At 34.1% G+C, this 18,208-nt stretch overlaps 1 protein-coding gene across 1 annotated transcript in view; it reads left to right on the forward strand.

The window, feature by feature from the left end:
* The window catches only part of LOC147034951 (extracellular calcium-sensing receptor-like), a 30,305-nt gene extending 13,683 nt beyond the window's left edge, over nucleotides 1-16,622 (forward strand). Inside the window, exons 2-4 of the mRNA XM_085860143.1 lie at nucleotides 10,773-11,058; nucleotides 11,212-11,485; nucleotides 16,243-16,622. Of these exons, the coding sequence (XP_085716269.1) occupies nucleotides 10,773-11,058; nucleotides 11,212-11,485; nucleotides 16,243-16,622 (940 nt within the window). The remainder of the gene's footprint in view (nucleotides 1-10,772; nucleotides 11,059-11,211; nucleotides 11,486-16,242) is intronic.
* Nucleotides 16,623-18,208: the final 1,586 nt, after the last annotated feature.

Raw genomic sequence — 18,208 nt, forward strand, 5'->3', positions numbered from 1 at the left:
AAAACTCTCTACCCTCATCAGTCCACAATTTTTAAGGTTTTCTCTTACTTTTATTAAATATCTGTTGAAAGGCTAACATAAGAGTATTACCTGTTTTGTTTTTTAATGGTACAACCCATACGTATCTACTCCTCAAATCAATAACGGTTAAAGCATACTTGTACCCCTTATCATTATTGAGTTCAATCAAATCAGCAGACCAGATATAATCAACTTCCTTGGAATAAACTTTCCTTCTCTGAAACTTTGTGAATATTGGTTTATGTAATTCATCAGCTAATTGCTCTTCAGTCTTAATGGCATCATTAGAGCCTATAAGTTTTTTGAATTTCCAAGTCCAAGTTTCAATTTAGCACTGATCATCTTCTTCACAATGAACCGATAAACTTTTTCTCTCAAGGTTGGATTTTGTATCAGAGACAAATTATACAACATTTCTCTATCGGCTTCATGCTTTTCTTCCAACGTTGTGGTATTCCCATAATCAATATCGTGTCTCATGCACACTTCATCAACTCTATTGATTGGTTTACTCCAGGATTTAGGATTGTCTGATCAATCTAATCTTTTATCCAAGTTTGTGCCTGGACCACAGAAAGAATACCCTGGAAGATGTAATTCCCCTGGTATTCCAGTAGTTGTAAATTTACTTCCTGATAAAAACTTTTGTATATCTCCTCCTCGTTTGTGTTTGGAGATAAATTGATTTTTTTTTTGAACCACACACCGAACATATACCTTTATGTATAACCCTGTTATTTTTACTTTTAATATATGAAATATTTTTAGTATTAGTTTTCTTTTTACATTTGAGACAATAACTCATTTATTTATGAGAAAAATTCCTGCAGAGTGCAAAAACCTTTTTAGTTTCCAACATGCACATTTGAATCTTAATTTTTAAAACATAAAGAATCCTTAGAAATGCCTTCACTCTCTCCTCCATTTATTTAAGAAAAAAAATAAAAATGAAAAACTTGAATTAAAATGAATATCTTGTCGATGTCAATATTCTTATCGAAAGTATTGCAAATAGACTTGTCAATTCTTTGTTTTCCTCCTCGGTGGGTTGAGTTATTTTCTGTAATACCACCAATCTTTTTTGAATCTCACTGGTTTCCATATTTTGATATTTATTTTGTCTCGCTCTTTCCTCCCTCTCCTCCCTCTCTCTCTTCTCTCTTTCCTCCCTCTCTCTCTTCTCTCTCTTCTCGCTTTCATCCCTCTCTCTCTCTTCTATCTTTCCTTCTTCTCTTTCTTCTCCCTCTCCTCCTTCTCTCTTCTCCTTTTCCTCCTCTTCCCTCTCTTCTTCAACTCCTTCCTCATCCCTTACTATCCTTGAATCGCTTACACCCCATAGAATATTATATATATATATATATATATATATATATATATATATATATATATATATATATATATATATATATATATATATATTCATCAGGATTTCTTGTTATTCCTGAATCCAAAATAATTTTTTTTACAACAGGAAACCAATAAAATTTCTTTTGAATTTCTAAAAGAGCCTTACCTTTTCTTAACTTTATAATTTTTTCATTATTTAACATTCTAATTAAATCTAAAGTTGTCGGTTTATCAACATCAGCATAATGCCAATCTTTTATTGAAAATACCTCATTCTTATGTTGTAGAACATATTTATTAAAATACCGAATACCCTTTTCTTGAAGGTACGCTTGGACACAGAAATGATAATTTTCTTGAAGCCTTCTTGATGTCATTTATGTATTAGAAATATATGTTAGAATAATATTATGGCACGAAACACCTCCCCATCTTCCCATAGTTAAATCATTTTGTATTTCATTACTTATTATATATAATCCTGTTTTTTTCTGTTTTCATGAGACAAACAAGGGCAAAACCATTATTATATTTACCCTTATTAAATTCTTTTATTTGTTGTTTACTAATCGTGGACCCACAAAACTCATTCTCGATAGCAAGTGGATAATATTCTTCCTTAGGAGACTGATTTAATTGTTCCAGGTCTTCGAGGTTAATTTTAAATGACCAATTATACCCTAAATCATTCATATTATACCCCCATTGTTCTATTCTCATGCAAACGATACGCCCTTCTTTATAAAAATTTATTTTAATTCGAACTGTGAATTCTGTATGACCTGGAGATAATAGCAACACTTCTGTATCTTTGGAATACACGGCTGTTTTATTTAAGTATATATATTGTGATAAATCGCTTAATCTCACCAAGTCATTCGCGTCAGTCGGGCTTGGATAATTTTTTAATTTATAAGCATTTTTCATGTTAATATTTTTGGTTATATTATATTTATGTCGTTCAGCCTGTGCCTTTGTGTAATAATTTGATAAATCAATATCCAGTTCTTGAGATACACCAAAGATAGAACCATCTTTACCAACATAAGTCATTTATATTAGATTAAAAATAATATCATAAATTTTTTTTATTTTTGTTGAGTTGAAATAACACATATAGACATAATTGACCACACCACTTGGAATTTAATTCTTGGACTTGAAATGTTTGATAAACACCATTCTGTAAGAATTTTATGACTTCAACAGGTGGTGGAAGACCAAAACTATCAAAATAATATTTGTCTTGACTATTAAAAATACAAACCCAATGAGAACCATTCCCATTATTATCTTCTAAGTTCATAATAATATTCTTTGTATGTTTCGGCACATTTGTTAATTCATCTCTCATACAAATAACCACATTATGAATTTTTAATTTCTTACAATATTTGACAAGTTGTAAATTTGATGTTGTATTCTTTCCAAATTCTTTAAACCACTCATCAATGCTCATTTATTTATTAGAAAGATATAATCCATTATCTCTTTTCGTTAATTTTACACCTGCTTGTGCAATAGAAGAAAGCATATCTCCAACTAACAATCTTGCTTTATCAGGCAGACCTTCAAGTTTTTCAGCAAAATCTACAATTACGCCACTTCCACTAATTTGTTTCTCCAACTCTTTGTTATGTCTTTCCAATTCTTTTTGAGCCTGGAGTTGAGCCTTCCTTTCGTTGGCAGTTTTCACCGCTGTTGAAATACCACCCGTCAATGCTCCAACCGCACTTAAACCAGCAAATAAAGGAATTAGAAATGGGAGAAATCCTCCACTCGTCTCTCTTATTAAATATTTTTTCAACATTGGTTTTGTCATTTTAATTTTAAGTGAGCCAGTGTCATTCAAGATTTTAACCTGTTCTCTTGTGAGCAAAACATCAATTCTTACTGCTCCTTTTCTCTGAATTGTATTAACGTTAATCGTACAAGGCTTTTGATTTTGAACACAAGATGATAGTTTATGAAGATTTATTTGATTAACATATACCACAGTTGGTACTTTGCCACTCATTTATTTAAAAAAAAATTATGTGAGACTAATCATCACACCATTATCTGTATTAATCTGCAATTCTGTTTCTTCCAAAAGCAAACAATATGTATCAACTTCTTCACTCTCTCCTCTTTCAATGTATAGGGAAGTATCCACTCGATTAGACTTTATAGTTTCCTTTTGAGCGCTCAGGTCAAACGCATAGATTGTATACAAACTTTTAAATGCTGTCATATCCAAAATATGTTCTTTATTTCCATTACTTTCACACACCTTTTGGTAAGACTTGTATGCTTCAGCAAAATCATTTTTTTCCCAATTAATTTCCAATCTATCTCGTGGATAAAATGTTCCATCTAGAGAAACACGAAGTTGTTTCACCTTAGCATTATCACTCAATGCATTATTCTTATCAGTCGCAGTATCACCATCTGGCTTTTTAAAAATGATCCACAGATATCATGGCTTTCCTTCCAGAACACCCAAATTCCACATGTAAGTGGTTTGGTTGAGTTTAACGTGTTGACATCTTCTTTTGAGGTATGATACACTGAGTGGTTTCTTTGAGTTAAGTCTTCGATTCAGCATCTCTTCTGTTTTAAGATTAGGAGTATATTCACTGATATACCAACTCATCTCCTCAATTACAAATTTATTCTGATCACCAAAAGCACTACCAACACCAAAAAGCAATCGATTTTCATTATCATTCCTTTGTAGTTGAAATCTAATTTTAAGACCATACAGAACTTTATCATGATCACAAAATCCAAATATACCTTTAAGAGGAACTGCCACAGTAAAACTATTTTCTGCTTTTGTATCATCATTATACATTCCTTTCCTTTGAGTATATCCAGGGTCTGTGTTTGTTCCCTTTGACATATCAGGAATAAAACCTTCGACAGACCTCTTTCCCATTCTATCACTGAATGTATAGAGTGTAAATTTCATCATTTCAGATACAGCAGAGACATAATCAACCGCTTCAACTGCTTGTGTTCCAATATACACACGCACACTATCAAACATTTTCCAGAAGAAATCATTTACAAGTGTAGCGTTTGTGTTATTCCCAGCTTTAGTGAATTTAAATTTACACAACAAGAAACTTTCGGAGAGATTCAAATAGGTTTGTTGATTATTTATTTCAAAACTTTTTGTACCATTCGTATTCCAGTCTGTTCCAGTTATTGCATTTACCTTGAAGTAATCTTCTTTTTTAGTGGAGTTTGAGATAATAATAGTATCATCCAAATCATAGATACTATCAATTGCTTCCATACTTGTATTTATTGAGGAAAAAAGATGTTAAAACTTTTGAAACCCTGATCCAAGTATTTGAATTATTTTCTGTCGTTCTTGGGGGGACAACTGAGTTTTGCCTTTCTTAATTTCTTTTATTGCTTGTAATTTATGAGATTCCTTCTGGGCATCTTTTATGCTCTTTACAGCACCTGCTACATTTCCCACAGCAGAAGCAGTTGAACCAATTACATCTTTATGTTTAAGAATAGTTGAACCAATACCCATTAGAGTATCAATTATACCATCTCCTCTAAATTGATGTCCAACACCCCTTTGTCTCTTAGGTTTATAGTATCCTCTACCAAGATACATACCTTCACCCTTGTAGTATGGGGAAAGGAACATCCCATCCCCTGTAATTATTTTATATTTTCCCAACTCGTGTTTCCTCACAATAACCATCGTATTTATTTATTGGAAAACTTCATGTAGGTGAATTCTGATGGATATAACTTCTCCATTAAAAGAAATCACACGATTATCTTGGTCGGTTATCCTAAAATTTACTCTGTGTATGGTTTTTCCTGACACAGGTAGATAAACCAAATTTTTGGGTTCCATATTGAATTTATAACCAATTGGGGTTGAGTATGCACTGAATGAAAATATTGTCTTTGTTTTTTTTCCATCATTATAAGCACCATCAATCAAATCACGTGAATTAACACTGAATTTATTCCTGAGGATATTTGAATGACATTATCACTGAAAAACGTCCCATTAGTTTCAATCTTTTTTGAGGAGAAACCCAATAACTCTCTAAATGAATTATCAATTGTGAAATCAACCTTGTAGTTATTTTTAACTTTAATCGTTGATTTTGAAGTATGTTTTTGAATGTTTATAACAATATTTTTTCGTTCATCACCCTGTTCTTTCATAAGACGAGCAATTTCGGAAGATATTTGAGAAATCTCATATGCTCTGGGTGAGACTGTTATCGTTTTGTATCCACTTCCCGGATTATAACTAAACTTGTCATTTTTCTCGGTTATATTAAATAATGTATTATAAGTTTCCATGGACAATAAAGATGCCTCATATTCTTTTGTTGTGTCAAGTTGTAGTGGGTATGGGAATGAAGATGTGTGGTCGCTTGTTGTGAAATTGAAACTAAGGATTGTGCTTCTCATCTTATTTAATATGAGATAAAATGTCTTTATATTGATATTTATTAATTATTTTCATGTTCATCAACTGGTCTAAAATGGCTAAAAAATGAAAAATAAAACTTCATTAAAACAATTGTTATTTCCAGCCTTCTTACTGCCTAACAACAATAACAGTCTATTAACTAATTGCGATGGGACATTTGGAAGAAAACTAACACCTGAACCAAGGATACTTAAAGCCTGAATAATGTGTTTCTCCTTCTCATTCTTCCTACTTTTACCAGAAAGAATAACCTTATAATTTAGAGTGCTCAGCAGATCAATATATACTCTATCATCATTATTTTCCATATCCAATGGTTTATCAATATACTTTGATTCATCCCTCACAGTTGAACCTTGTCTTCCATCTTTTGTGAGAAGAAACATTAATCTCGTAGTTAGTTTAACAGGGGGTTGAGCAGAACCCAAGAACCTTAATTCATCATTAAATATCAATACCTTTTCTTGAACAAGATGAAATATTGCTGATTGTTCTGTTGGAATGAGTCCTGCTTTGGTTTTTGAATCCGCTGAATATTCATTGTTTTGAAGAGCATTCACAATATAATCAGGGGGTCGATTAATCTCTTCCAGTTGTTGAAATAAACCTTCATCATCATATTCTAATTCTCCTAAATGCTCTAATTCTTCCTCCGTCATTTGATCAAAATCTTTTAACATTTGAAGTTTTTTAGGAGTATATTCTACTATGGGAACTGTGGAAACATCTTTCATTTTTTCTTGGGAAGTTTTTAAAAGTGGTTTAAAAAATTTCTCTTGTTTTCTTTCAAATGCTTCTTCGCCCGTTAGTTTCTGTCTGCGTTTCTTCTTTATGTCTTCCTGTTGTTTTACAACTTTTGAAACCAACTCTTGATGTTCCTTAAATCTTCTTGCTCTTTCTTTTGCACCCATTTATTTATTGTAAAATATCATTTTATGAATTGTAAAGATCAACAGGGAAATTTTCCTTTTCTTCATCATTCAAGTAGATGTGTTCAAATAAATCCTTTTCTTTAAATATTTCATCAAATTCCTTGTTAACATTAATGCGAGTTGTAATTTCTTCTTCACTAATCCTTGCATCTCTGCTTTTCATACGTTTGCGTTGAGTTTCTTCATCAACATCAAAACCGAATGATAAAATCTTCACTCCGCTCAGATATTTAATAATTTGTCTCGTTCCTTCTGGATTAGTTTCTAATATCCCAACACCACCAGATTTTAGTTTCCTTAACTCACTCTTACAATGTGAATATTTTGTTGTACCAAGAGAAATCTCCTCAAATATTTGTCCTTCATTCCTCAATCGTATATGTTCCTCCACTGAAATATAGTGATAATCTTCACCTTTTACTTCTCCAGGTATTATTGCTCTAGTTGTTGTTGATACAATGCATATCATGGGGTGTTTTTTTAAGTAAATTTACAATATTCTCATTTGTACTACACAAGAACCTTGATTTATGAAAGTTTTTTCCAGAAGCAGATTTACCCACAAGATTTACAATAATAGTTGTCATTTATATATGTAATTGTTTATAAAACAAAAAATATATCCCTTAAGATCTCATCTTCTTTCACAACAATATATTTATATTTTTCTGTCGTGTGCTTCATGTAATCCTCAAATTTCTTTTTACTACATAATGTAGAACAATTATCTCTCCAAAAATTATTGATATCTATTGAATTTAACTTGAATAAAATAAAAGTATTAGCATTGTTTCTGATGGAACGATGAGGAAGTTGAAAGTACGATTGACTAAGATAAATACAATTACAAGAAGAATGTCTCCCTCTTGTGTAGTAGCTGTCCATTACCGTTTGGTTTCTCTCATTAACACAATCATCAAAGATAACGAGGTTCTTTTTTGATTTATCCAAATCTTGGGGAGACGGTATATCATCCGTATTATCACTAAGAATACAAGTTATAGGATTTGATTTCTTTTTACATCTCTGTGTATCACAAAATAGTTGAATTATATCTTCAATGTTATAATCATTTAGGTTTTTTTGATGTTTAAATAAACCGATTATATCTTCTTTTTGAAGACCAGCATTAAAACCTTGTGAGAGTAGTTGATACTCTGGTTGAAAACTCGACTTTGTGAAAATTATTAAATTATCATAATCTAAAAAGTTGGTAGTGAGGAGCATTTTTAAAAGTAAGCAGGTTTTGATGTATTTTGATGCTAATAATTTGTATGGATGGGCAATGTCTCAATCTCTGCCTTATGGTAAATTAGAGTGGGTGGAAGAAAAGTATTATGAAAAGGCTTTGATGAATATTGTTATTTCTTCTCAAGAGGAATTGAATGAGGAAGAAGAAGGTTATTATTTTGAAGTTGATTTGAGGTACCCGAGTGATCTTCATAATAAGCATAAAGATCTTCCTTTTGCATGTGAGAAAGAAACCCCAAAGAAAGAATGGTTAAGTGATTATCATAAAAGTTTTAATATTAAAGGTAAATCAACAGAAAAGTTATTAACAACATTCTATGATAAAGAGGGATATGTTTTGCATCAGAGAAGCTTAAAACAGTTTTTGAGAGAAGGATTGAGAGTAGCTAAAATTCATAGAGTTTTAAAATTTAAACAAAGTCCTTGGGTGAAAAAGTATATTCAATTCAATACAGATATGAGAGCAAATACAAAAGTAAAATTTGAAGGGGATTTTAATAAATTAATGAATAATGCTGTATTTGGAAAGACTATGGAAAATGTTAGAAACAGGCAAAACATTAGATTCGCAACATCTTGGAAAGAAGCTTCGAGATTGATAAATAAACCAAATTTTGAGAGAGAAGAGGTTTTTTCAGAGAACCTTTCTGCAATTCATATGAAAAAGGAAAGTATTGTAATGGATAAACCAATTTATATTGGAACAACAGTTCTTGATTTATCAAAGATATTGATGTATGATTATTTGTATAATGACTTAAAGAAAGAGTATGGTGAAAATGTTTCATTGTTGTATATGGACACTGATAGTTTTATCCTAGATATAAAAACTGATGATGTGTATGAAGATATGAAGAAAAATATTGGAGTATATGATACAAGTAATTTCAGCAAGAAGAGTGAGTTATTTTCCCAAAAGAATGAAAAGGTTATTGGTAAGTTTAAGGATGAGTTGGGTGGAAAAGTAATGAGTGAGTTTATTGGATTGAGAGCAAAGGCATATGCTTATAAGTATGGTGATCAGATTGATAAGAGGTTAAAGGGAATAAAGAAATATGTAATAAAGAAATCAATAACTTTTAGAAATTACTATAATTGTTTGATGAATAAGAAAGAAGAATATCGGAAAATGAATACAATAAGAAGTTATAAACATAAGATATATATAGTGAAGAAGTAAATAAAAAGGCATTTGGAGCCTTTGATGAGAAGAGATTTATTTTAGATAATGGAATAGATTGTGTTCCATATGGATATTGTATGATAGAGTGTATAAAATAGATTGTGTTTTAACGATGGGAAGATGGGTTTGGGTTTTTTAAGGGCTACCGCCGCGTTTTTTTGCAATATATAAATGGTCAAACCAAGTATTAATCAAACTAAAGAGTGGAGAAAATCTCATTCTTGGTATATAAATGGAAAACATAATGAATGTGAAAAATATCAAATAAGTCTTATTGAAAAAGTAACTAAAACAAAGGTAAATAAAACAAATAAGCGAATCAATTTAAAAACTAGTAAGTTAGAGGATGTAAAGAAAAACATGAATATCCTTGAATGGACTGAAAACTTTGATGGTTATCAATTGAACAATGAAAAAACCAATTTACTATAATCTCAAAATGATATGTGGCTCAGGAGGTGGTCAAACAAGAGCATTAAGAGAAGTTTATCATTTCGTAATGGCACAAAAGGGGTATCTTAAAAAATATAAAGATTCAAATGTTTTGTTTGTCAATATTTTAGATGGGGATTATTGTGCAAAGAAAATTAAACTATTGAAGGAATTTGAGAATGAACAAATCTTTATAGGTTCAATGAGTGAGCTAAACAATATGCATCGGTTATTTGATAAAGAGTGTCCCGAGGCTTAGACGTTTCAGATATTTCTTTAGAATCACCTTTAACAAATCTTTATCTTGTTGTATGGGTTATTTGAATAGAGAGCCCCTAGGTTAAAAGGGGAGACAAATAAATATACCTTGGGATAAAAATGGGGTTTATTTTTAGGGGAAAAAAAGGGAATCGCTTAAAATCCTCCATTCATTTACATAGGGAAAAGTGAGCCAGAATCAGTATTCTTACCCTACTACTGTATGTTTATTGCAAAGCTAAAAGCAAGTGGCATTGGAGAGGGAGTTTTGCAAGTTGGAGAGAAAATTGTCTTTCAAAAAGGAAACAAATATAAGAATAAAAAGTGGGAATTTGTTTGATTGAAAGTAGCAACTCGTGGAGTGGTCATTTGTTCTTCAGCTATTGCCATTTTCAATTTAAATTTATAAAGCAGATAAGGCAGTGGGAATTATTATATTTATAGATGTAAATAACAAAAGTTTTAATAATAAGGATGGTTGATCGGCTTAACAGTGAATTATATAGAAATGGGAGAATATAGAAGGCAATGAAAAAAAGCCTGGGAAGACAACAAGAGTTATTGTGAGTCCAAACGTCCCTGCGAGCATGCAATTGAAATGTGAGTGCTTTTCTTTCAATAAATGTCTTCCAAACTAGATCTCTTACAATTTGGAAAAATACCAACTCATTGGTAACAATGTTTTGTGAGTTGGTGTTTACCGTTTCCATCTAAGTATCTGTGTGCACTCGACATTGCTGTGTAATTATATTTGATTGGTTGAGCGACACAGAATCGAGGCCGACTCACCTTTTATTGCATGATTATATTTTTTTTATTGTATTGCCTTGTATTCAAGTAAAATGGTTAATTTATTGAGCAGAATAACTTGTTTGATCATTATCAGGATATATCCTGAAGGACTTCAATGGGCCATGGTCATGGTATTTGCCATTCGAGAGATCAACCAGAATGATACACTTCTTCCAAATATTTCATTGGGGTATGACATCTTTGATTCATGTTTAGAAATACCTGTGACATTGGAAAATAGTTTCACATTTCTGCAAAGAAACAGTGATGCAGTTGACAAATCAAACAATGTTTCTTTCTCACCTGTGGTAATTGGACCTTATGCATCAGAAATAGCAAAATTTTTGAGCCCATTCTTTGGAACATTTTCTCTTCCTCAGGTAAAACTAGGAATATATCATAGAAATAGACACCTCAGTTACAATTTTGTATTTTAGTCATATTGATGAAAAAATTGTTCATTTAATAATTTACCATGATATTGCTTTCAGTCTGAGAGGTAATTGTTTGCTTGTTTATTTGCTTTGCAACAGATGAGCTACAGTGTTGTTTGCAAATGTGTAAGTGATAAAAAGAAATTCCCTTATTTTCTTCACACATACCCAAATGACATGTATTGGACATCGGCCATGGTGAACTTGGTGAACTATCTTGGTTGGATTTATATGGGAACACTTGTAGTGGAGGATGAATATGGAATAAATGGTGAGACTCAATTTGTGAGTGAGGCAGAACAAAATGGAGTTTGCATTGCATTTAGGAAATTTTGGAAGCTTCATGCTCATTCATACGATCTCCAAACACTTGGTGAGACTTTGCACTGAGTATAACACACTTGTTTCAAATTTACATAAAACAAAAGCCAAATTAAAAAAAAATTATTGAATGACAATAAGTGATCATTTCTGAATTTTCCTTTTTGCAACCGATATAAACACCGTAGGTCAGGCTGTTTTGCATTTCCATCTGAACGTATAGGTGATCACAATGCTCATAATCCAGCTTGAGACTATTTCCTCTCTGTATTTGTTCAATGTCGACCAGTTCTTAATCTGCACTTTCACTCCAAAAAGATCATACTTACAATATAATAAAAGGTTTATAGCATGGAAACAAATGTTTAGCATGAAATAAGCCAATATTATTGAGCACTGTATATCACAATATATATATATATATATATATATATATATATATATATATATATATATATATATATATATATATATATATATATATATATATATATATATATATATATAATTATCTCCACCACCGAAGGTGAAGGCAGTTATGGTTTCACCCCTCTCTGTCTGTTAATTGCAACATCGAAAATTTTTCAAGTATATCGGTCAGTAGAATTTGTTATTCTGCCCGTCTGTCTGTCTGTCTGCCTTCTTGTGTGTCTGTTTGTCTGTCTGCCTGTTTGTCTCCTACTGGTCACAATTTCAAACCGATCTTTATGATACTTAACCACATGGTAGAGTTTGTTAAAAGGAGAAGCCTATTGTTTTTGAGGTCAAAAGGTCAAAATGTCAACATAGGCCAAAGGCAAACAACTGAGGTAAGATTTCTAAAATCTTCAATTTTCATCTGGCCGACTTGAAATTTGAAGAGGATATATATTTCAGGTCACTGAATTCAACAAGCCAATTATTTTTGAGTTCAGCATGGACCAAAAGTTCAACATAGGCCCAAGGCAAACAATTAAGGTGGTCTTTCTAACAAACTCAATTTTCATTTCATTGACTCGAAATTTGAAGAGGATTATTTTTCAGGTCACTGAATTCAACCAGCCAATTATTTTTGTCGTCAACATGGACCCAAAGGTCAATATAGGTCCAATGTCAACAACTAAGTGAGATTTCTAACATCCTCAATTTTCATCTGATTGACTTGAAATTTGAAGAGGATTTTCACATCAGGTCATTGAATTCAACCACCAATATTTTTGAGGTCCACATTGGCCAAAAGGTCAATACAGGCCGAATTTCTAACATTGTCAATTTTCATCTGATTGACTTGTAATTTGAAGAGGAGTTGCAAATTTGGTCAATTAATTCAACCACCAATTATTATTGAGGGAAAATTTGTTTTATGGATTTTGCAAGTATCGTGCTCTGCACGTCATCTTCTTGTTATTCTGTCTGCCTGTCTGTATGTCTGTCTGTTTATCGCCTACAGATCACAATTTTAAACCAATCTTCACGAAACTTCACCATATGGTAAAGTTTGTCACAAGGAAGAAACGTATTGTTTTTGAGCACAACAAGTCAGCATACGTCAGAAGTCAACAACTTAGGTGAGATCGATAAAATTTACAATTTTCATCTGATTGACTTAAAATTTGAAGGGTATTTGTATTTCAGGTCACTGAATTCAACCAGTCAAATATTATGGAGGTCAACCTCGACTAAATGGTCAACATAGGCCAAAGATCAACAACTTTGCTGAGATTTCTAAAATCCTCAATTTTCATCCGATTGACTTGAAATTTGAAGAGGATTTATATTTCAGGTCACTGAATTCAACCAACCAATTATTTTTGAGGTCAATATAGACCAAAAGGTCAATATAGGCCCAAGGTCAACAACTAAATTTGGGATTTCTAAAATCCTCAATTTTCATGCGATTGACTTGAAATTTGAAGAGGAATTATATTTCAGGTCACTGAATTCAACCAGGGAATTATGTTTTTAGGTCAACATCGGCCAATGGGTCAACGTAGGCTAAAATGCAAAAATTGTGAATTTTCATCTGATTCACTTGAAATTTTAAGAGGAGTTGCATATTTGGTCATTTAATTCAACAACCAATTGTTTTTGAGGTCAAATTTGTTTAATGGATTTTGCAAGTATCGTGCTCTGCATGATGTCTTCTTGTTATTCTGTCTGTTTGTCTGTCTGTTTGTTTTTCGTCTACAGGTCACAAATTTTAACTGATGAAACTTCACCATATGGTGCTGTTTATCATCAGGAAGAAGAATATTGTTTTTGAGGTCAAAAGGTCAACCTCGACCATCAGTCAACAACCTAGGTGCGATTTCAAAGATCCTCAATATTCATGAGATTGACTTGAAATTTGAGGATTTATATTTCAGGTCACTGAATTCAACCAGTGAATTATTTGTCAGGTCAACATTGGCCAAAAGGTCAATGTAGGCCGAAATGCTAAAATTGACATTTGTCATCCGATTCACTCGAAAAATTGAAGAGGATTTGCATATTTGATCACTTAATTCAACCACCATTTATTTTTGAAATCAAATTTGTTTTTTGGATCTTGCATGTATCGTGCTCTGCACAACGTCTTCTTATTATTCTGTCGGTCTGTCTGTTTGTCTATCACCTACAGGTTACAAATTTTAACTGATGCTCACGAAACGACACCACTTGGTAGAGTTTGTCATAAGGAAGAATAACACTGTTTGAGGTCAAAAGGTCAACCGAGACGAGAGGTCAATAACTTAGGTGTGATTTCTAAAATCCTCAATTTTCACGCAATTGACTTGAAATTTAAAGAGTATTTATATTTCTGGTCACTGAATTCAAACAGCAAACTATTTTGGAGGTCAACAAAGATCAAAAGGTCAACGCAGGCCCAATGTCAACAACTAGGGTAGTATTTCTAAAATCCTCAATTTTCATCTGATTGACTTGAAATTTGAAGAGGATTTATATTTCAGGTCACTGAATTCAACCAGTGAATTATTTTCAGGTCAACATCGGCCAAAGGGTCAACATATGCCCAAATTCTAAAATTGTCAATTTTCATCCGATTCACTTGAAATTTGAAGAGGAGTTGCACATTTGGTCATTGAATTCAACCACCAATTATTTTTGAGGTCTTATTTGTTTTATGGATTTTGTAAGTATCGTGCTCTGCCTGACGTATTCTTCTAGTTTGTTTGTCTATCTGTGTATGTCTTTGTACACTATATCTCAAAAAGTTGTAAATTGATCCAGATGCAATTTGGAGGGCAGGTTGGGTGTGCGACAAGGCAGAAATGATTACAATTTGGTGAAAATCCGAATCTGAATCCGGATCTGATAATTTTTTGAGTGATTCTTCACCTTTGAAGATCGGGCTAAACTAATATATAGCACGATATCTAAAAAAGTTGCAGACGGATTCAAATGAAACTTGGTGGACAGATTTGGTGTATAACCACAACAATTTGCTTCAATTTTGGTGAAGATCTGTGTCCGGATCTGGATACGATTATTATTTAATTTTCAAAGTAATTCTTCACCATAGAGAGATTGGTCCAATAACGATATATTGCATGATATTTCAAAAATGTCATGGGCCCAAAATATTCTTGTGGATCACGCATTACGTGGCGGAGGTATGCGCTTTACAGAGTGCCCTTCCAGTTTTGTATTTAGTTAATGCTGATATGCAGGAATAAACTGTAAAAGTACAGGAAAATGTATTTTAATAAATCTCTCTGAACCTAGTAATTCAGTAACAACAGAAAAAGTATTTGCTGCAGATTTTTTTCAGGTATTTCATTCATGATTAACTACTCATATCAATCAAAGTATTCTTGTGGCAATCACATTTCAAATTAAATGTGAAATTAAAACAAGCAAAAAAATCCTGCTTTTATGACAACAATCACACTATCCATGAGAGGGTTGCATCAGCCCTACAATGACACACACGCACACACAATGACTATGAGTAAAATTGTACATGCAACACTGACCCAACTCAAAACAAAAAACCTTCCCAAATCTGTTACATCTTTGCTTCCCCTTCCACTTTCCCCTAAAACCAAGTCATCACCCTTCCCCTCTCAATCTGAAGGCATCAATCCCCTCTCCACACTCGAGCCTTCAACAACCCCCCTCGACCCCTCCTCCCCCCACCGAAAGTCCCCAATGTCCTCCTGCTCATAAAAGCAAATGGGCATTCCCATATCAAACCAGTGGAATATTTAACGTTTTCTGCTTCCCGGTCTGTTCCCTGTTCCCTGTTACAGTTCCCTGTTCAACTCACAATTTTTAGAGAAAATAGTCGGAAATAATAGCAAGGATCTGCGTCACCTCTGCACTTTGCAGTAAAAGTGCTCCTTGAGAGAAAGGGTTCTAAAGGGTATTTCTAAACGGTTCTAAAGAGTAATTCTAAAGTGTTCTAAAGGGTAGTTCTTAAGCATAAATTCTAAAAGTCTAAAGGGTAATTATAAAGGGTTCTAACGGCGAATTGTCAAACCAATGGGTGGAACTCACACGCACGCACGCACGGACACAAACACGCTCCTTTTGATGCAACTGCAAGAATACATTTCCAACCCTTCTCTACTCAGAAAAGTGTCTTGGTGTTTAGTATGCTATGAAAAGTCCGAGACTGCTGCAGCTCGAATTTTTTTCTAGTTATCTGGGACGTTCCCAATTCTTGTATTATCTCAGAAACTGTGAAAACGTGGTGCTGAGGAAGAATAACATAAACGATTAAAGTCACAGTGAATTCCTATATTGCATGACGAGTGTGGTTGCAGCATTTAAAACAAAGGTTTCTGATTATATTTGCCATCAAATTTGTTGTTTTCTTTTTCTCAGGTCAGATTTTGACACAAACAAAAGCAAATGTTATATTTGTCATGCTTCATCTGAAGGACTATCTATCTCTGGGTGAACTGCTTCTACAATATAATGTCACATCCAAAACGTGGTTGGGTTGGATTAGTTCACCAGAAATTAAAGCAGCACGATTTTCTCATGTCTATGAAGGAACAATTGGGTTAGACCAGCGTCAAGGGAAAATTCCAGGTCTACAACAATTTATTCTAAGCCTACGACCCCGGTATTTTTCAAAAAGCAATGATGAACATTTTGAAATCAATGGCACGTTTGAAAGGCACATAGAAATAACAAACAGACCTGTTGACAAATGGGAATCACGTTTTCAAAGAAAACAATATGAATTTCAAGGTTTCTAGTCTTTTTTCTGTTCATTTGGGGAAAAAAAAAAACAAACATAGCAAATGTGTTTTTCATTCTGGCTTAACATTAAAAAATGTACAAAGTTGTTGTTTTCAAAAGTATAAATGTATTGTTACGGATCTGGAAAGCATTAGCATTCAACATACAGATGTCCCAAGAGTCAGTTATTCCGTTAAGTATATGTGAGACAGGTCCCTTCCTTTTGTCTAGTGGGAGAATCAAAGGTGTGCATTGCGAAGATTTAGGAAGGTTATATCTTCAACCCACAAGTCCTCCAACGCCACATCCAGAAGACCATCCAGCTTGCGACTGAGCGAGTGCTTCGCTCTCCAAACCCAAAACCCTGCCCAGGAAGGGCATGCTATGGACCGCTGTCCAATCGAGGCAGACGGTGACATGTGCTTCATCAAAACCCCGCCCAGGAAGGGAATGCCGTGGACCCCTGTCCAATCGCGGTGAACAGTGGCATGTGCTTCACGGAGCTCCACCCCGTACGAAGGCTCTTTTGTTCCCTTTCATGGGTATTTAATACAGGGGCGTGTCTGAAGAAGGAGAAGTGTGAGAGCTGTGTGGATCCAACGAGAGTGAGAGGAGACTTTGTCACCCATCCGACATCACCGCCACCGCAAGGAGTACAAGTCGGTTGCGCGCCATCTCCCTGGCGTTCCACGGGGAGAAGTGGGTCCTGTCCGCATACCTGATCTCTGCCCGGGGACTCCGTCTGCTCCACGTGGGCTCCTCCACCTGCAAGAGCCCCCGAGCCCGACCACCATTGACAGGTGCCGCACCGCAGAGCACCCCCTACCTCCAGCATGCAGGTACCCCTCTGAACTGTGACCCCCAGCTCGTCTCTCCTTCTCTGGCTGTGGGGGTCTTCAATAAAGCATCTGTGTGTGTGTGTGTGTCTGAGTGTGTTGGGCCCGTCTTTAAGTAGAACTCTATAAGTGTTTTATTTGATCATTGTAAATATTTCTTGTATATTCGTGATAAGTCTTTCCTGTGTCTTTCTTTTTAATGTAAATAAATCATGTTAGAAATGTTCCCAGTCCGTTTCCGTCCCTTCTTGCATTGGTCTTGCATTGCCGGTTTTATACCCGATAATCCCTTCATCCCAGCTGGCAAGGCTTTAGCCGTTTCCACTCGGCTGCACCCGAACCGGAGTTGGTAGTCGGTAATTGGAACTCTTCCGCAGTTGGTAGAGTGACCCAGTTCAAGCAAGACGTGCCAAGGGCGTGGTTTCCCCGGTAGTCAAAATCACATAGTTAATGAGGTAAATTGGTTCTAGACAAAAAGACCCTATGCTACGCGGTTGATATATTGGCAACCACGGTCGGTTCTGCGACCTGTCGGCTCGGGGAATTATCCAGAGCGACGGCCTACAATTCCGGGGAGTCTGGTGGAGACGACGTAGCTTTCCCCACCTCGTGGTCATTCTCGCCACCAACCCCCGGCCCGCAACTTTATGAATAAATCATATGTAAAATCGAATATATTGTAATCGTAAACCACTGCTTTCAAAGCAAGCACAGTCATTGAAAACTGCACTGATAAATAAATAAATGTTTAATGAATAAAGATTAAC

Source organism: Eptatretus burgeri, chromosome 1, assembly GCF_056783735.1.
Source record: "Eptatretus burgeri isolate ZD-2024b chromosome 1, Ebu_testis_v1, whole genome shotgun sequence".
NCBI classification, from domain to species: Eukaryota; Metazoa; Chordata; class Myxini; order Myxiniformes; family Myxinidae; genus Eptatretus; species Eptatretus burgeri.